Source organism: Macrobrachium rosenbergii, chromosome 16 (assembly GCF_040412425.1).
Source record: "Macrobrachium rosenbergii isolate ZJJX-2024 chromosome 16, ASM4041242v1, whole genome shotgun sequence".
NCBI classification, from domain to species: domain Eukaryota; kingdom Metazoa; phylum Arthropoda; class Malacostraca; order Decapoda; family Palaemonidae; genus Macrobrachium; species Macrobrachium rosenbergii.
The window spans coordinates 3,885,723-3,906,308 of NC_089756.1; the positions used below are offsets into that span (position 1 = coordinate 3,885,723).

At 43.5% G+C, this 20,586-nt stretch overlaps 1 protein-coding gene across 2 annotated transcripts in view; it reads left to right on the forward strand.

Moving 5' to 3' along the window:
• Pnn (desmosome associated protein-like protein pinnin) overlaps positions 1-20,586 on the forward strand; it is a 71,228-nt gene that overhangs the window by 21,710 nt on the left and 28,932 nt on the right. For both annotated transcript variants that reach the window (XM_067118303.1, XM_067118304.1), the window contains 2 exons: positions 15,963-16,060; positions 16,211-16,286. In XM_067118303.1, coding sequence (XP_066974404.1) covers positions 15,963-16,060; positions 16,211-16,286 — 174 coding nt within the window. The remainder of the gene's footprint in view (positions 1-15,962; positions 16,061-16,210; positions 16,287-20,586) is intronic.

A 20,586-nucleotide genomic window follows, 5' to 3' on the forward strand; every position in this document is an offset into this window, starting at 1 on the left:
TTGTCCACCGGGCAGCGACGAAAGGCGTCACGCAGCCTTCTCGTCCTGCGGACCGGACCGTGAGTCAGGCTAGCACCCCAGCCCTGAAGAAGTCTGGTGTTTCGGCGGGCACTCAGGGGAAAGTCCAGACCTCATCATCTTGACCTCATCATCTTCGCCTCCACAGAAGGAACCGCAGGGTCCCTTTCGCCAACCTGTTCCCCGAAGAGGAAAGGTAAGGCGAAGAAGAAGAGGGGAGGAGCTCACTAGGGACAGCGATCCCCCTCAGATGCTGCCGTCGGTGGGGGGCTGCCTATCAAGCCACTGGGCAACTTGGCAGCGATACGGAATGGAGACTTGGGTAGTGGATGTCCTCCAGAAGGAATATTCTCTACCCTTCGAGTCACCGCCTCCCCTCACCAACACACCGGTCCAGTTCCCATCTTATCTTCAAAAACCCCAGAGGAAACAGGCCCTGCTTCAGGAGGTCGAAACTATGTTGAGCAAGGGAGCCATCGAAGTCGTCGAGGATCGGCCTCCAGGCTTCTACAGCAGGATATTTCTCATGGAGAAAGCTTCCAGCGGGTGGAGGCCAGTGATCGACCTCTCTCCCCTGAATCGTTTCATTCGCCAGACACGGTTCATGATGGAGATGGTGCGAACAGTACTGTCAGCCATCAGGGAGGGCGACTTCATGCTGACGATCATCTTGATGGACACGTACTTCCAGGTACCGGTCCATCCATCATCTCGTCGGTACCTTCGCTTTGTCCTCAACGGAGTGGTCTACCAATTCAGGGTACTGTGTTTCGGGCTGTCGACCGCTCCGCAGGTGTTCACGAGTGTTCACCCTGTTTCAGTTTGGGCCCATTCGCACAGGATACGTCTGCTGAGGTTTCTCGACGATTGGTTGATCCTGGCAAGCTCCCACTTGCAGTTGCTACAGGACAGAAATCACTTCCTCGGGTTTTGTCGCGAACTAGGTGTCGTGATCAACTTCCAGAAGTCGGACCTCATCCCCAAACAGAGGACTCGGTATCTGGGCATGCTGATCGACACGGCAGCAAGCAGAGTCTTTCCTTCACAGGCTCAGATCAGCACATTCAGGAAGGTGGCAAGGCAGTTCCTAGCGAAACAGGACCAGCCGGCTCAACAGTGGCAAGTTGTGATCGGTCACCTGTCGTCATTGGAGAAGCTTGTTCCACATGGTCGGCTCCACCTTCGGTCTCTCCAGTGGAGACTGAGGGACTTCTGTGATCAGTCTCGGGAGCCCCAGTCGGTTCTCATTCCCATCTCTCAGGAAGTGAGGAACGATCTCGATTGGTGGATGGACAACAGGAACCTCTGCATTGGGACACCTCTGTCCTCTCGCCCTCCAAACATGCTGCTCTTCATGGACGCATCGAAGGAGGGCTGGGGTGCACACCTGGAGGAGTTGCTGACTTCAGGTGTGTGGGACCATCACGACAAGCACCTTCACATCAACATCCTGGAGATGAAAGCAGCGTTCTTAGGTCTTCGGTGCTTCCAGAACCGTCTGATTGGACACTCGGTGGCGTTGATGAGCGACAACACGACCATAGTGACATACGTCAACAAGCAAGGGGGTCTTGTCTCCCGCACTCTCCACACATTGACGTTGCAGGTGCACCAATGGGCAATAGCCCACTCCGTAGAGCTGTCGGCCAGATACATTCCAGGCAAGAGGAACATTCTGGCGGACACGCTCAGCCGTCGGGGTCAGGTGGTGGAGTCCGAGTGGTCCCTTCATCAGAGTGTGGCGGACAGGCTCTTCGGCCTGTGGGGGCGTCCAGTAGTGGATCTGTTCGCCACCCGGTACAACAGGAAGCTTCCAACCTTCTTCTCCGTACTGGACCCATGGGCAGCTGCAGAAGATGCCTTCCAGCACTCGTGGGACAACCTCGAGGTGTATGCCTTTCCCCCATTCTGTCTGCTTCTCCCACTTCTCAGTCGAGTTCTGGTGTCGACAAACCTTCGAATGATCCTGGTGGCTCCCAAGAGTCCAGAGGCCACTTGGTATCCGGACCTGCTGGCTCTACTCTCCGAAGAAGCTGACAGTCAATTATTTGTTCACGCTAGGGATGCAACGACTGACGGGAGCAAGTCTATAATCATCAAGGCTAATGACACAGGTGTGCTAGTCATAGCAATATCTTTACTACCGTCCCTCCAGAAACTAGGTCCTCAGGAAATGTGGATTGCCTTTGGCCAAGGAGCCCATATGCGATGGATTCCAGTCCATAAGGTAGTTTCTGCAATTGGGCTTGAGAAAGCTAGAGGGATCCCCTACTTTCACACATTCACTGGATGTGACATTGTGTCTGCCTTTTGTGGGAAAGCGAAGAAATCTGCATGGCAGACTTGGAATGTATTTGATGATATTACTGAAACATTCATCAATCTCAGCCAGCATCCAACATTGATTCGTGATCTTGACATGCAGAGGCTGGAAAGATTTGTTGTCCTCATGTACGACAGATCAAGCACAGCCACTGGTGTGGACGAAGCAAGACTAGATCTGTTTACCAGCAAGCAGAGGCCATACAACTCAATTCCACCAACACAGGCAGCCCTCAGAGAACATGCAAAGCGTGCAGCCTACCAGGCTGGGATCATCTGGGGCCAGGCAACCCACTGTAATCCACACATGAGAAGTCCAGCTGAATGGGGGTGGACACAGAAAGGAGAAGCATGGCAGATACATTTGACAATACTACCACCGATTGCAGCAAGCTGTCAAGAATTGACAAAGTGCTCCTGTGAGAAGGTTTGCAAAGGAAGAGGCAAGTGCTCTCAGGCAGAGCTTCCCTGCACATCACTCTGCAGCTGCATATGTGAATAGTAGCGGATCGAGAAACAGCAGCACGGTATGCATAACTTTGAAAATGTACTAGCCAGGACAAAACTTATGTAAAGAAAGACAAACATCTTTGTGGTCATCTTGAGAAATATGTCTCAGGGTGCTTTTTAAACAGGAAAATATAGTTCAGCAGGCTTCAAAACATAGGAATCCACACTTAGATCGTGCAAATCAGACAACTACAAATATTTCTAAGCAAAACATCTACTTCGGGCAGTTATTTTGGCAGCCATCTTGGATTTTGAATTGGCCAATTGGGCAGATTTGATTAGTATACCTTGGAGGACACTTGTGCCAAATTTGATGCTTGTATCATCATTTGCACGATTTTTCTGTTATCTGCCCCACTACCTAGCAGTAAAACAATCCAATGCTTATACATTGCTTTATTGCTTCTGACATATAGCTTCATCCTAGCCCTTTTTCAAATGATGTTGGTTACTCCCATTCATTTGAAAAGGCCCAGAAGTCTGACTGTTGAACATGCAGTTCTACACTCCTTTCAACATGTCAGAGGCACGTTACTCTTCCTTGATTTACTCAATCAGGAAGAGGACCCAGGTGTAGCAAACTACCAGTCAGTTCAGAGACCTACTTAGGTTCCCCCCTACAAGGAAGTAAGTCTTCCTTATGTAAAGACCAGTGGTTTTTACTTTGTTTAGGAACAAATGATCAATTTTCAGAGTCATTTGTATTTTTCGTAACTATACAAACCTGAGCCCTTTACAGTTAAGTGCCCACCTCATGCTCCCCCTCATTCTGATACTTGGACCAAAAGGCAAAGTGAATGCTTATCAGCCAGGTGGGCGGGGCTCCCACCTAGCACTTGGTAGTTAACTATCTAGCCACCTTGTTTAAAAGTTAAACTGCTATTTCCAATTACGCTGAAGCATATTCCTCTGTAAAGACCCCAGGTTTGTATAGTTAGGGAAAATACAAATTACTTTAAAAATTTGTCGTTTTTCTGTTACAGCATAATGAGTCTGAGCATTTTGTAACCAGTGTATTAGTAATGTAATGTTACAGTTTTGAACTCCCAACGAATCAATAAATGAACAAACTAGTTAATAACACTGTAATACTCTTGTTTAATTTTCTAAGAATTGAGTGTCACTGCAAAGTTGTTAAATTTGAATATGAGATTAAGAATGAAGTATGCCATAAATTAGAAAATGAGCAGCATAATTAAAAAAGGGTTAAAGGAAAAAAGTCAAGTAAATCATTTGTAGGCCCTTTTTTTCAGGATTGGTTATCTGTGAGGTTCTGGTTTTGAATACTGTACTTTAAAAATTGGTGGTCTGAATTCATGTAACATGATGACAGTTCACTGTAATCAGGTTATGTAATAGAGTGAATCACTTCTCTAGGCAATGTAGTAATCCTCTACTGTACTGTTCTGGTATTTTGAATAACATTTTTTACTGTATACAATACATCATTTTTATGGAATAACTTACACTGTGGTAATTCTTTTTAAGTGTAAAGTTATGTATGTGAAGATAGTATTCATTTTTGGACCAGGGCTGCCTACTGTGCACAAGGCTGTAGCATCTTGAAGTTGCTTCTACTGTGCGCAGAAATAAGTGAAAGTCGGGTCCCATACCTTGTGTGTAATCATAATACTATAGCATCTGTTGTGTCTGTTATTTGATTAGTCAGTGTATGTGTAAATTTCATCTCATGTCGCCAAGTAACGAGGGATGCATTTCTGTGACAGTTGTAATGCACAACAATGTCAGGCACTTTACAAGAAGTTTCTAACTTGAGGTCCCTATAATTCAAGAAATATTACAGTATCTTACATAGTTTGAATTTATGAAACTTGAAAAATTTGTAGTTGGAGAATGATTTTTTCATATAATAATTTACCAAGTTATTACACAGCTATAGTTTCAACTTGCACAGCAGCCTTTATTTAAAAAATCATGGAAGCACTTCAATAGTTTAGTGTAGGTGACAAGCCCCGCACACTAACGGGAGTACTGGAAGCAACTTAGCAGAAAACCTCATTCTGTTTCTGCCAGCTCTCGAGTGACATCAGGGGTTAATTGCAGCTTTTGTTTACTGATTTTCGGTTGCGTGGCTGGATTTCAGTGAAGTATTATCAGTTATTTTGAGTAGCCTTCAAGCTTTAATAGCTTTCAGGATCAGTTTTCAAGTTTTTATTGTTATTCTGTCTGATTCAAATTCATCTCGTTTTTCGTAGCGAAGGTTGGAAAACAGGGGTGCAATAAGATTGATCAGATCTTCATATAACCCTTGTAGTAAGGAAGACATATGTTTTACAGTAAGTGTAGGGTGCAGTAATGTAAGGAGGAACTGGTGCTGAATGTAATGATTGCCCGAGCACCCAGCACCTGCTCTCAAGTGCCCGGCACCAAGTGAACTTAAGTGGAAGGAACTTAATCTCACCTAGAGAAGTTAGTGATAGGAAGAAGAATGCAGCCTCTAGTGCCAAGAAACATGCTTCTCTTAGCTCAGCCTAGGTTAGAAGATAACCCTGCTGTTCCTTCTTCCTCCCTTCCTGGTGTTTCTCCTGCTACTAGCCCTCCTACGTTTAATCCGCCTACTCTTGCGCTTGGCTCCCTTGTTTCTGACCCTTGCCATTGCTAGTCTCGAGTCTAAGTTTAACAGATTTTAACGTAGTAGTGAATGCAGTGAAGCGGAGGAGGTGGCTACTCATCCCTTCGGTCCTCTTAGACCAAGGTCACTGTCATACTCCCCTAGATTGGGGAGAAGACATACTGAAAGTCCAATGGAGGCCAATGGGTTTGTCCCACAGGTAGTTGCCCCCTCAGTCAAACCTGTTTTGCATTCCCAGGTATTGGCATACAGCCACTGGAAAGGCATCTTGACAGGAGACAGTGTTATGCAAGTGGAGGAGGTGGCTTCTTGTCCTGCCAGTTCTCCTAGACGAAGGTCTCTGTCCTGCTCCCCTGAACCTGGGAGAAGACATACCAGAAGTCCAAGGGAGGCTGGTGGGGTTTGCCCACGGGTTGCTGCCCCCTCAGTTGAAACTGTTGCATGTATATCCCAGGTTTCAGCAGACAGCCACTGGGAGGGCGTCTTGTATGTGCATCAGATGTCGTCCGACTCTCTAGACTCCAGCTTAGGCTTGGAAGCACTGCAAGCGCTTTCTAGATTCATCTCATTCATAGAATAGGCATGTAGGCGATGCTGACAACTCTTCTCCACTGCCTAGTTAGCAGTTTAAGGAGCTTGGCGCAGTCCTCTACCTTCTTGCAGTGCATGGGACAGCTGAAGTATTTTTTTCTCCTGAGCATACTTCTGTTGGGCGCCAGTATTTGGCTCCCAACAATCCCTCTCAGGCACCTCAATTCCAAAACTCCATTGAGAGTGGTGTGGCGCAAAGTTAGGAAACTGAGTGGAAAATTTGTTGCGTCACCATTACCCTCATTAAAAGTCAATAACACTCTGATCACAGAGCCCACTGAAGTTGCCAGTGAGCTGGGAAAACACTTTTCTCAAGTTTCCAGCCCTGATAATTATTCTCTAGAATTTCAGAGAATTCGGAAGGCTGAAATGACTCTGAAATTTGATTCGGGAAAATCTGAACCATACAACCACAAATTTTCCTTAAGAGAATTTCTCGAAAGCACTCTCTTCAACTGAATCAACAGCTCCAGGGTGATTCAATTTTATATGAAATGCTTAAACACCTCCCAGATGATGCCAAAAGTATCTACTCAAGATTATAAACAAAATATGGGAAACTGGAATTTTACCCAAGGACTGGAAAATATCCATAATTGTCCCCATAAAAAGCCTAATAAAGACGCTTCCCAAGCCACCAGCTATAGACCAATAGCTCTTACCAGCTGTGTTTTGTAAGCTGATGGAGAAAATGATAAACACCAGATTAGTTTGGCACCTGGAAACTAAAGGACTAATAACTCCATTTCAATTTGGTTTCAGGAAAAATCGTTCCACCCTTGATCCTTTGCTGAGGCTGACCAATCAAATCCAGCAAGGATTTGCCAAACGATGTCAGACTATCGGGGTATTTTTCGACCTAGAGAAAGCATATGACACTACTTGGAGAATTGGCATCTTAAAACAATTGCACAAAATGGGCATATGTGGAAGAATGATTAAATTCATATATTCCTTTTTAACAGAGAGATTTTTTAAGGTTAGAGTGGGCAACACACTCTCCCAACCTTTTGTGCAGGAGGAGGGTGTTCCACAAGGAAGTGTGTTAAGTGTGACACTTTTTCAGTTGCAATAAACAGTATTGTGCAACAAATATCATCACCTGTTAAATGCTCGCTTTTGTTGATGACCTTGCAATATACTGCACAGGATATGATGCCTCGTCAGTATGTAAACATTTGCAAAGGTCTGTTAATGCTATTACAAAGTGGGCTGATGAGAATGGTTTTAAATTCTCTTCCTCGAAAACAGTTTCTGTAAGATTTACTAGGTGCCAGCGTGTGGAAGAGGTTCCCACCCTTAGTTTAAAAGGATCTATCATTCCTTATGAAAAGGAAGTAAAATTTTTGGGAATGACCATTGACCAGAAATTGACATGGGCCAGCCACATAAATGCCTTAAAGACTAATGTTAAACAATCTCTCAATATTTTAAAGGTTGTCTCTGGATTTAGTTGGGGAGCTGATAAAAATCCCTGCTGAGACTGTATGACTCGTTGTGTCGATCCAAGCTAGACTATGGCTGTCAGATTTATTCCTCAGCTTGTAAAACCAAGCTGAAGGAACTGGACGTTGTACACAATATGGGGCTGAGAATATGCTCAGGAGCTTTTAGAACTTCGCCTGTTGAAAGCATATATGTTGATACAGACCAACTTCCCCTTGATCTAAGGAGGCAAGAACTAGGATTAAGATACATGGCTAGAATTAAAAGTGCTCCCAAAAAATCCCTCCTTCCAAGTGCTGAGGGAAGCAGACTCACGGGTCTTTTCTGGTACAAGAGCCTCTAGACCATTCCAAATTAGACTAAATGAAGATGTTAGGGATAGTCATCTTAAATCCCAGAAAGTCATGGAAGTGAAACATCCTGTGTATCCTCCATGGCTTATCCCAGCAGCATCCGTGTGCAAAAAAGCATATAACAAAAAAGACTGTCCTGAGGAAGAGATTAGGGAAAGTTCTTGGAGCACGATACTGCCCATACTAATGTGACAAAAATCTATACTGATGGATCAAAGTTGGATAGTGGTGTTGGCTGTGCAGTTATCCTTGGTGATACAGCATATACAGCTAAACTACCTGACTTTGCATCCATATTCACAGCAGAACTAACAGCCATAGTCTCTGCCCTGGATATAGTTTTGAAAGTAGCTTGACACTAATTTCAACTCATCTACTCGGACTCCAAAAGCACTTTAGAAGCAATAAAAAAATTCAATAGCTTCCATCCATTAGTTCAAAAAGTTCAGGAATCGCTCTTCCATTTGTATTATCTGGGTAAATCTGTCTCTTTCTGTTGGGTCCCTTCTCATGTGGGGATTTGTGGAAATGAGATGGCAGATAGGGAAGCGAAAAGTGCTAGTGTCTATTCAGAAACAGCCTTTAGTAAAGTGCCTCATACAGACCTAAAAGGTCCTTTTAGATCTTATATTTTAAACAAATGGCAAGAAAGATGGACTTCTTCTCTTGCCAATAATAGAAAGTATAGAAAAATCAGAAATAGTATATTGCCATGGGCTTTTCGTCTTTCCAGTCGGATAGACGAACAGAAATAGTTTTAAGCAGAATGAGGATTGGGCACACTTATTTGACCCATCAGTTTATTTTAGAAGGGGGCAGCCTCCCAGAGTGTGCTTATGTGGTGAGATGCTAACAGTGGAGCACATTCTGGTTGCTTGCCCCAGATATTTTAACCAAAGAGAGAGATATTTTAGAGGTAAATCCCTCTGTGATATTTTTTTTGGAGATGAAGCAGATATTTCTGCTCTCATCCCCTTTTTAAAGTCTATAAACATTTTTAATAAAATTTAATTATATTTTATTAATCACATCATAGATATATATATATATTTATTTATTAAGCATTTTCTTCATTAATTCATTCATTTATCATATTGTAATTTATCTATGAACCATCTTCATCATACACTCATTAACTCATTTTTCATAATATAATTTATTTAGTTTCCATTACGGCGCTGAATGGCTTCTTTGGCCCCAGTGCCTGGGCTTTTGCCCTAAAACTCATACATCCATCCATCCTCTCAGGCACCCGTTGTCTTCATTCAGCGCCCATCTCCTCACAAGCGCCCAACATCAACTCTTGAGTGTCCGCCGCCAGTTTCTAAGCACTTGGCGCCAGTTGCCAAACGCCCAGCGCCCGCTTCCAAGCACCTGGCACCAGCTCCCAAGCGCCCAGTGTCAACAATTCAGTATCAATCTCCTGCTCGGAGCACCAAGCACCCGTTTCCAACCGTGGGTCTCCTAGCCTAAGCAGCTCTCCAATATTTACGGGCAACCTCTCCTACCCTTTTTTGGCTCAACCTACCCCTGGTCTTGCCTACCTCGACCTTCCTGATGAGGACCCATCTAGATGACAGATCTAGGCTCCCCACAGTGGTGCTTTCCATGTCTTCTAGAAAGGCACTAAAGGAGATTGAAGTTTGGTTGTCTGCTAAGAGGCTTCCTTCGTTTTTCCTCCCTTCCGATTAATCCGTAGGTTTTTTCTTTCCTGTGCCACCAAGGAAGCTCCTTCCTGATGCTCAGCATTTTCGTTAGCGAAAATTATGTTTTTCGTCAGCGGATCTTGACCTCCTTGTCAAAGAACTCTTGGAGTTGCTTGAAGCTTTCAGTTTCTTGGACTGGAAGGTGAGAGCGCTAGCCAAGAAGATTAAAGATGGCAATGATTTAGTTGGAGATTTTGCCTTGGACTGGCTAGGAGTTTTTTCTCATGTAGACAAGACCATTAGGGATGGCTCTCTTGAACTTGAGGCTCATTTCTCTCTGGTGGTTTTGAAGAAGAGAGATTTTTGGTGCTCCCTTTCCACTAAAGGAGTCACTCAGGCCCAGAAATCAGACCTCCAATAGAAGTCGACTTCTGGCGCATTCTTCCAAACACCCCAAGGATTTGTCTGCGTTTGTTCCTAAGACGGTCTCTCCTCTCCAGCTACATCCCTTTCGTGGGATTAAGCCCAAGTCCAGTCTAGGACCCGCTCCAATGTCCATTTCTCAGCCATTTCTATCAAGAGGAGCTCAAGTCATTGCCTAGAAATGAGGAAGAAGTCCTCCATGCACAAGTGGAACCCAGTCTTCTCGAGTTTTGGGAAAGTGGAGTATCAGAGGGACATAACAGTAGATTGTCAAAGTTCTGAGGGAAAACTACTCCATTCCATTCATGGAGAGCCCCCTTTAGTCCATTCTCCCATTGTTTTGATGGCCTACTCAAGAGGCTCGGAAAAAATTCGACCCTTTTGGAGGTGTCCTCTCTGCAGTCGAGGACATCAGCCCAGAAGGCTTCTACTTCTGTTGTTTGTGGTCCCCAAATCATTGGGGTTTGGAGACGAACCAGTCAGTCTTTTCATCAATTCACCATGGCGATTGGATGATAACCTTGGATATGCAGGATGCATACTTCCTCTTCCCCATCCATTTGGACATCAGGAAGCATCTAAAGTTCGTCTTGCAGGACACACTCTCAGACGCCCCACATCAGAGTCTAAACACCTGTCTCCTCATGGAGCACCCGATGCCACCCAAGTACCTGGCACCACTCAGGTGCTTGATGCCAGCTAAAATCTTCCAGTTTTAGGCTCTTTGCTTCAGCCTCTCTATGGCACCCCAAGTGTCCACTCGAGTCCTCGCTCCTCTTACAAATGACTTCATTTTGTAGGCATAAATGTTAGTCTATATCTGGATGACTTGCCTCTTTGATCCCCTTCTTGGGAAAAGTGCATGAAGGATTTGAACATCTTCCAGGAACTGAGAATTATCTACCTTCAGAAGTCCCAGTTGTCCCTGTTGCAAGAGTTCCTCTATGTGGGGATTAGTCTCAACTATTGGACTTTCCGGCTTTTCCATTTGCCAAGAGAATCACCAGGTTCCTTCAGATGGTCCACAAGTTTGTAGCCCCTATTTTCTTGCTCGGCCCATCAGTGTATGAGCCTACTGGTGACCTTTCGTCCATCAAGACTTACATCATGTTAGGTAAACTTCATATGAGAGTTTGGCAATTCTGCCTCAAGGCCAGCTGGGACAGGGAAACACAGCTGGACACCTACATGTTTCCCATAATCCTGGAATTTAAGTCGGACCAGCAATGGTGGCAGTCCAAACGTAGACTTTCGGAAGGAACGCCCTTCATCCTCTGAGCCCAGACTTAGGCTTCTATTCAGACTCCTCAATTGTAGATTGGGGAGTCCTCTTTGGGGACCAGGAAGTTTCCAGGACGTGGTCACCAGAAGAACAGAACCTTCGCATCAGCATCAGAGAGCTGAAAGCAATTCACTTAAGGCTTCAGTGCTTCTCAATCCTAGTTTACAATAAGACTGTGGTAGTCCATTCAGACAATACCATAGCCCTAACGTACATACGAAAGCGAGGTGACACTCTCTTATTTTCTCTCTGCCAGACAGCTAGAGACCTTCTACTGTGGACAGATCAGAATTGAGTAAGTCTAGTCACTCAATATATTCAGGGCGAACTGAATATTCTGGCAGACGAACTGAGCTGTCAAAAGCAGGTCCTTCCCACCAAGTGGATCTTAGATCCCCTGGTCTATCAAATCAGCAAAACTATGGGGCTGGCCGACATTGGACCTGTTTGCCACCTCAAGGAACCATCACCTTCCTCTTTTTTGTTCTCTGGGCCTGGGCCCTCTAGCATGGGCAATAAATGCCATCCTGCTAGATTGGTCCTACTTGGTCCTCTCCACCTTTCCACCCTTCAACATAGGGAAGTGCTGAACAAGTCTTGGGCTCATCGCAACGTTACGATGACTCTCATAGCCCCATTTGGACCCAGGAAAGAATGGTTCCAGGCCCTGCTAGGGTTGTGGGTGGACTTTCCAAGACACCTTCCCCAAAAACCATGCTTGCTCAGACAACCTCACTTTGAGAGTTACCAAAGGGTTGTCTGCTCTTGCCCTGACAGGCTTTTGACTGTCTGGAAGCTTGTCAGAATGTAAAGATTTTCAAGATGCACTCCAGAAGCTATTGCAAGATGCAGGCGTCGATTTCCTAGCCATGTCTTCCAGGCTAAGTGGGAGATTTTCGAAAGTTGGTGTCTCAGACTCAACGTCTCTTCTTCTGAGACATCTCTGACCCAAATTGCGGATTTTATCCAAGGAGATCTAGGAATCTCTAATCCTCCACCATTAACCCGTAAGAGGTCAACCACGTCATATGACATGTTGCAGAGGTCGTCCCACACAGGTTATCCACGTCATATGACATTCTTAAGTTTTTAAATTTGTGCACCTTCATAGCTCATTGTACGGATATTGTGTATGTTGAATGGGTACTTGGCAAACCTCCAGAAATGCAACAGCACCTGAAACCTGCCCAGGTTGCCAGATTGGGCTACAAATCACAAATGGGGCTGCTTTTTAAACCTTTGGGCAACCATATTTCACAATCTGCTACTTGTGACCTTTTGGGCTACTTTTGATTTGACGTGGACTCTTTTATTCAATTTGGGTTACTTCCATTTATTTTTTATCTTAATAATAATAATCACACCAGTGGCCATACAATGCTCTTAGTGATCCCCATCCCATCCAATACCCCCACCCCATCTTCGACAATACCACCAACAAGAGGAAGACAAGCTTGTCGTCCATTTCTATGAACCACACGGAGGAGGGGAGGTATGGGTGGCCAGGGAGGTAGGACTGTCTGTGTCAGAAATGTCAGACCAGCTGATCCTGGGTAGCAGTGGATTGATGATAACTTTCTGCCTCATACCTTTGATTTTGATGAAAGTTTATCAGGAATACAGGTGGATGATTTAGAAGAAAATACTCGTGAAAGTGATTTTTTAATTTTTTTTTTAATAATTCTAAAATGAAACTGACTGAAGAGGGGTCAAATCGTTACTTTCATTTTATGCAAGGAGGTCATATATCAAGCAACACTCAAGGGAACTACAGTGGTATGACATCACAGTATCAGAGATGAGAAATTTTTCTTCCTAGGTTATGCTTATGGGTATTGTCAGGAAGGGGAATTATCATGATTATTGGGTCACTGATCCTCTCCTGAGTACGCCCATTTTTTCAAAACTAATGTCTGTGAATGGTTTCATAAACATTTTACATGCATTACATTTTTATGATCATCTTGAAGGATATCTAACCAATGCAGTAGGCAAGATAAACAAAATTCGTGTAGTGTTTGATCATTTAAGAAATAGGTGCAAAGAAGTATTTTATCCCTTTCGTAATGTAGTCATAGATGAGAGCCTCATTTTATGGAGAGGTAATATATCATTTAGACAGTGCATTCCTTCTAAACATCACAGATTTGGATTGAAATTGTTCATTTTATGTGACTGTCAAACTGGTTTTGGTCAAGATCTTATCCTGTACGGTGGTGCTGAAACAGAAGTGACACTCGACGAGACTTTTGGGGTTGTCTGGTGGTGTAGTGTTAACCCCTATGGAGCTTATCTTGACAAAAATCATGTATTATTTGTCGATAATTGATATACATCTCCAGCCCTCTTTCAGTATCTTTATTCCAGGAAGACAGGAACCTATTGATAGTGCTTGTAAGACACTAAAATGGTACAAGAAACTTTTATATCACATGTTAGATATCACAGTATGGGATGCAAAAATACTGTTTACTCTCAAGAATCATGAAAAAATGCATACACTGCCAGACTTCATAATGGAAGTGATAGGCCAGCTGTTAGAAGATAATGCTGTTGAACGCCCCTCACCTGGTCGTCGCTCTGCTGCTGGAGATCCAACCTGACTTTCTGCACATCATTTCATTCGTACGATGCGAGTGTCACCAGGTGTCAAGAAACAGAGTACAAAGGGTTTGCTATGTCTGCTGACATACAAATCGTCGACCATAGCAGAAAAAAGACACCTGCTTCCACTGCCATGAATGTGAAATGTCACTATGTCTGGAACCATGTTTTGAAGAATATCATACTCTTAGAAGTTGTAAAAGTGATAGAGAAAAAAGAAAATGTAGTTTGTAAGTTGTATTACTGAATAAAAAGTAAAATAAATTTTTTTCTAATTTCAGTTTTGTAAGAGAAATTTATATAATAAATTTTTCATAGTAGTAGAAAAAAATGGTGTATTAGGTGACCTATAAGAGTAAAAAAAAAAAAAAAAAAGCGAAAATGGACAACACCACAAGGATTATGTCTGAACAGCCAGCGGGGGGATACTCCCCTAATGCAAACTTTTGGTTTTGGACCTTTAAATGTGGGTTGTGTGCCTTTTAAATGCTATTTTCTTTCTTTTGGGACCATTTGGCTTTTATTAAGCCAAAAAAATAATTTTCAGTTTTTTTGTAACCTGAGGGAGTAAACCTTGTTTACAAGTATGTAACCTCTTACAGGTTAAGGGGTATCGAGCTGTGTTTAGCTTAGTGTTTAAACACAGGTCCTGAATTTTGCATCAATCCCAGATCTTAATGGACTTAGTATTGAAGTGGCTGACAGGTCCCTCTTTTGAACCCCTTAGTTCCTCTTCTCGGAGAAACCTTACTTGGAAGACACTCTTCCTCGTAGCTTGGCTACTGCTAACATATTAGCGAGTTCTAGGCCATCGATGAAGGGTAGATTTTTTCACGAGGAGATGCAGTTTGCTTCTTTACCCTTGGATTTTTAGCCAAGAACAAGGACCCTTCCAAGCCCTGCCCCCTTTCTTTCACCATTAAGACATTTAAGGATACCTTGAATCTGAAGAAGGAGAGTCCTTTGTCCTGCTAGGGCTTTAAGATACTACCTGAGCAGGACCAAAAAGATAGGAGAACCATCCAGTAACCTCTGGTGTTCTGTCAAGAATCCATCGCACCCTCTAACTTAGAACACATTATCCTTCTTCATCAGAGACTTAATTTCTGAGACGCATTCTCAGATTCAGGAGGACATTTTACCTGCTTTTAAAGTGAAAGCTCATGACATCAGGACAGTCTCTACCTTATTAGCTTTCAGGCGCATATGTCCCTCACTTCCATTCTGCAGTTGTCCTACTGGAAGTGCGAACTGATCTTCATGTCTCACTATTTGAAAGAAGTTGAAACTGTTTGAAAATTGCAGTACCTTGGAGCCATTTTCAGTGACTGGCATGGTATTGGGAGAGGAAGCATAGGAATCTCTTTTTCTCCTACTATCTCTTCACCTTGAAGTATGGTGTCGAATTTTTGGGAGCCAGGGTGTACAGTGTACCTGGAGTACCCACCAGTCTCAGTGGATGGGTTGTGGTGTTGTCAGTGTAGGTGAAAGCGTTGTCTGGTTGTTTATATTAGCACTGCACTAGAGTAAAGGCACTTGTGTGTGCTTTGCCAGGAAGGCGACCCATGGCTCAACCGCCACGCCTCTACAGGTTAAGATGAGCACCAACCAGAGGCAGTTTTCACCTGCAGTAGCTCTCTTACCAGTAAGGAAATGACAAGCATTGTTTCAGTGCTAGCAAACTTTTCTATTTCAAATTCATCACTATTACTTAATGTTTTGGAGTAGAATATGTCCATGTATCCCACTTCCTGTCAATGTGGTATTCAGCTGTGCAATTGCTTGGTATGTTACTTATATGAAAATGTTATTTTCATGATAAAGTTACATTTCATATACACTTACCAAGCAATTACAGAATCAGAGGCTCCCCTCCTCCCCTCTCATGGACATACGGCACAAACAGAATGAGGTTTTCTGCTAAGTCATTTCCAATACTCCCGTTAGTGGGTCAGGCTTGTCACCTACACTAACTGTCGAATGCGATTTTTTAAATAAAGGCTGCCACGCGACTTGAAACTGTAGCCGTGTAATTACTTGGTAAGTATATATGAAGCTTAATTTTATCATGAAAATAAAATTTTTATTTTTTTGTAAACTGAAGCTTACGCTGAGCCTCAAAGAGTAATATAAGTGATGATATAGTAAGAAATAAACTTTTGTTTCTTTACCAGCCATCCCTGGCTTCGTCAGTTGCTCGACCCCAGGTAGATTTCAAGTCTCGGACGGAAGCTGCTGCGGAGCTCACTAAAGACAGAGCATCCCGTGACAGGTATATTTTGTAAAAACTTTTAATATGAAAGATAAAAAGAAAACTTGACATATCATAGAAGCGCTGTACAGTATATTGGTAATGCAACACTAGAGGCGAGTAGTTTTACTGTTTGTTGGAACATTTAGTTTTCTTCATGAATTTTTCCAGGAACCGTCGAATGTTTGGTGCACTTCTAGGAACTTTAAAGAGATTTAAAAATGATGAAGCTAAACAGAAGGATAAGGTTAGTACAGTTTATTTAATAGAGGGATTTATTACATGCTTGTATTATTCATTGTAAAATTAAACCGACACAGTCCGGGTTAAAATATATTAAGCACACCCCTAAACTGGGCTAAATTTAAGGATGGCCAATTTAAAAAAAAACATTAATAGAAAGAGGAAAATATGCATATGCATATGCACATGGTATAAGAAAAAAATTATAAAAAAAATTTATGTATCATCACAGGGAGTTGCAAGTAAATACTAGATTTCCAACCTTGTGCAGGGCCTCTTTACCAAGACAGTCACAAAAAATATGCAAATTTTACTAAGTTATAAATGTTTTTTCTAATAATTTTTATTTTATTTTGTAAAATTATAATTACAGCTCACACAATATCATAACAGATAAGAACTAAAGTCAGTAACAAATATTATAAAATATTTACAAGACATCCTTGGATGGAAATTTTAGACAAAATTCCCCTTCGACATCACATGGCAAGCTGATGTCGTTCTCCTGTATGACTAGCTATTATAGGTGCTGTTAGAGTTGCCATGAGTCATTTATGGCCTATGGAAGTGATCTGAAGATTTTTCCCGCAAATTTCATTCAAACTGTATAGCGCAAAATGGTTCGTCAGAGGACAGTACCCGGAATTTACCCTAAAGTTATAAATAGCTATCATTGGACGACACCCAGTCACAAAGGGTTAAGAATTGTAAGATATCTTCGTTATTTTATGTGCTGTCTCTAACTGGAGTCTTTGAAATTGTATATAACGTCAGATTTATTTGGGTAGGGGATTATTTCAATTTTCATCTGTTAATATATTAATGCTATGCATTCTGTTATATGCTAGTTTTTCTCTTGTTGTTTATGGGTGGAGTAAATATTCGCACAATAAATTGGTGCAGTAAGTCAGGGAACTAAATAACCTAGCAGTAAATACTAATATAAAACTTTTCCCAATCAATGTCAGTTTTGAAGGATTTATTAAATTTTTGAGTTCAGTAACAAAGGGAAAGAGTACAGGCTTGAAAGTCTGATTGTTCCGATACGATATACAAACCGTCGGTTCTTTACATTAGGAATTACTTTCAGTGGAGCTGGAAACGGCCGTTGAACTTTCAGACAAGGTGGTTAGGCAATTAACTACCGTCCGGGAGTTAGGAGTACCACCTGCCCTGATGTAAACATTCCAATTTGCTTTCGCCCAACATGTGTTGCAAACGTGTTTCTCGCTCTCTGCCCTGACTGTTGTTGAGCTGTTTTCCCGGTGGGATCTTTCTTGTTTTGATTAATTATGAATGTTGATAAACCCCATAAGCCCTCCTTTCCCCAGCATGTATGTCCTGGGGTAGGAGGGGAAGTCCAATAGCTTTTGCTCTCATATTGACGTGGACCCACACTCCCTTTGCTCCACCTGCAGAGGATGTGTGTGTTCTCGTAACTCTCCTTGCTCGGAGTGTTGTTCCTGGTCTGCTGAGCAATGGGCGAAGTTTGAGGGGAGGAGACAGTACCGAAGGAAGCCCACCAAGGCATCATCTGAAGGTTGTACGCCCCCGATGACTCCCTTGGTGACTAACCCTTCGGGATTGTTTCTCCCTCCCAGCAAGCTTCCCCTTCTTGCTGCCTCTCTGGGTGAGGACTCCCCCTCATCTTCTTCACCCGCTTCATCAGGTGTGGAAAGCTGTGGGGGAGCGGACGATCAGGACATCCTACTGGGGCCTCTTCTCTCTTCGGGGGGGGGGTGATTTTATTTCCCCAGAGTGAGTAGAGGCTTCCTCTTTTGACCCGACTTTGCCTCCAGGTTTAGCAGTGGAGGTGTCTCTCGGTGGGCAGGTTTCTGACCTCCCATCTACCTGGCGTTCCATCATTGGAGGGCATGATCTCTTATCTGTCCGACGCTCCTGTGACGACTCATGCAGCTGCCACGTCTACCATGTCAATCGTCACCATGACGTCTTTTGCCAAGCTGCCTGTATGGTTGCCTCGCACCTGGGCACTAAGGTATCAGCCTCTCCTGCCGGCTCCATGCCGTTCTCGGGTTTCTAAGGAGACCCGGATACCCCAATCTGGTACCGGAGAGACCTCTCTCCGTACCGACTCGGGCACAGGACAGGAGAAAGAGTCCGGACAAGCAGGTGTTCTTACTCTTCCTGCTAGCACTTCTACGAGTGTCAAGCAAGTTCCCTGAAAGGTGCGCCAGTCTCTCAAGGGGCTAGGGGAAGAAGAAAAGGGGGAAACACTAGGGGCGGCGTTCCCCCGCAAATGTTGCCGAAGGTGGGGGTGCCTGTCTTGCCATTGGGCAACATGGCAGCGATACGGAGTCGAGACCTAGACAGTGGATGTCCACCAGGAGGGATATCTACTACCCTTCGAGTCTCGGCCATCCCTCACCATCACACTGGTCTATCTCCACACCTATTCATGGATCTCCAAAGGATATCACACTAATGCAAGAAGTGCAAGCCATGCTGAGCAAGGGTGTTGTGGAAGTCGTGTCGGATCAGTCCCAAGGTTTTTACAGCCGAATCTTTCTCGTAGAGAAAGCCACGGGTGGTTGGAGACCGGTCATGGACCTCTCTCCCCTGAACCGTTTCGTTTCCCAGACTCAGTTCACGATGGAGACGGTGCGATCATGCTCGCTTCCATCAGTGAGGACGACTTCATGCTTATGGTGGACTTGAAGGATGAGTATTTCCAAATATCCATTCATCCGTCCTCTCGCAAGTACCTCCGCTTTATCCTCGGGGAGTTGGTCTTCCAATTCAAGGCACTCTGTTGCGGGCTCTCAACCACTCCCCAGGTGTTCACGAGAGTGTTTTCTCCTGTCAGCTTAGGCCCATTCACACGGGATACGTCTACTGAGGTATCTCAACGACTGGCTGGTCCTGGTTAGTTCTCGCTCGCAGTTGCTACAGGACAGGGATCAGCTCCTTGAGTTTTGCCGCAGTCTTGGGATCATAGTAAATCTTGAGAAGTCGGATCTCATCCCCAAGCAGAGGATAAAGTACCTGGGCCTGCTGATAGATACAGTAGCAGCGAAAGTCTTTCCCTCAGACTCTCGCATCAGCAAGTTCAGGAAGGCAGTACAACTGTTTCTATCTCGACAGGAACAGCCAGCTCGGCCGTGGCAAGTCGCCATCGGTCACCTGTCGTCGTTGGAGAAGCTGGTCCCTCATGGGCGTCTTCACCTGCAGTCTCTACAGTGGAGACTAAAGGAGTATTCGTCCCATTCCCAAGACCCCCAGTCCTTTCTCATCCCTCTTTCCAAGGAGGTGAGAGAAGATCTAGACTGGTGGATGGACGACAGGAACCTCTTAACCCTTAAATGCCGACTGGACGTATTTTACATCGACAAAAATTGTCTGTCGGGTGCCAAGTGGACGTAAAATACGTTGACTACAAAAAGTTTTTTTAAATATTCGCGGAAAAATATTTATAGGCCGTTTGCGAAAGGTTTTAAATCACGCGCCTTGAGGGATGCTGGGAGTTCACGGATCAAGCTGTTGTTTTGTTTACAAGCGTGCCCCAGCTGCAGATGCACGAATTTCTTTCTTATCCCAAAAGAAAGCATCAGCTAACTCTGTTGAAAATCTCAGAAATTCTTTAGTCACTTTGTCGTAATTTTTACACCGTTTTCTATTAGCCTTTACATAAAGTTTTATACAGGTAGTCGTCGACTTACGACCTATGCGACTTACGACAGACCGACTTTACGACGGTTACGACAATGTAATAATATATAATAATATTTAATTTTATATTTTGCTAAAATAGGTCGAAAGCGCCGTCAGATATACTTTTTCCCGCTACCGCAGCGCTCATATCCGAGAGATGCTCAGCTTTCAGCAGCGTTCAGTGTGTTTGTGTCGTTCAAAATGGTAAAAGATTCATATTTTTGTAATGTATTTTGTATTTCTATTTTTTGCAAATAAATCAGATGTAATAACAAATTACATTTGATTTATTTGATGGCTTATAAGACGCATGTCTTCATAGGACGCACCCCAATTTCAGCAGGACATTGAGGGAAAAAAAATATAGAATTAGGTTATCATATGCATATTGTCTCTTACCAACAAAATCAACAAAAACATTAATAAAGAAGTTATTTACCATATTTACATTTATCAAAATATGTATTATAAAATCAGCCATTTACTACGATCGAATGTTTCGTCTGCTGCTGAAAGCTACCTTCATAGGTTTACCAATAGATTGCAACACATTCATTTGTAAACATTGTTTCTTACCGGCAGAATCAACAAAAACATTAATAAAGATGTTACATATGGTAATATATGTTATA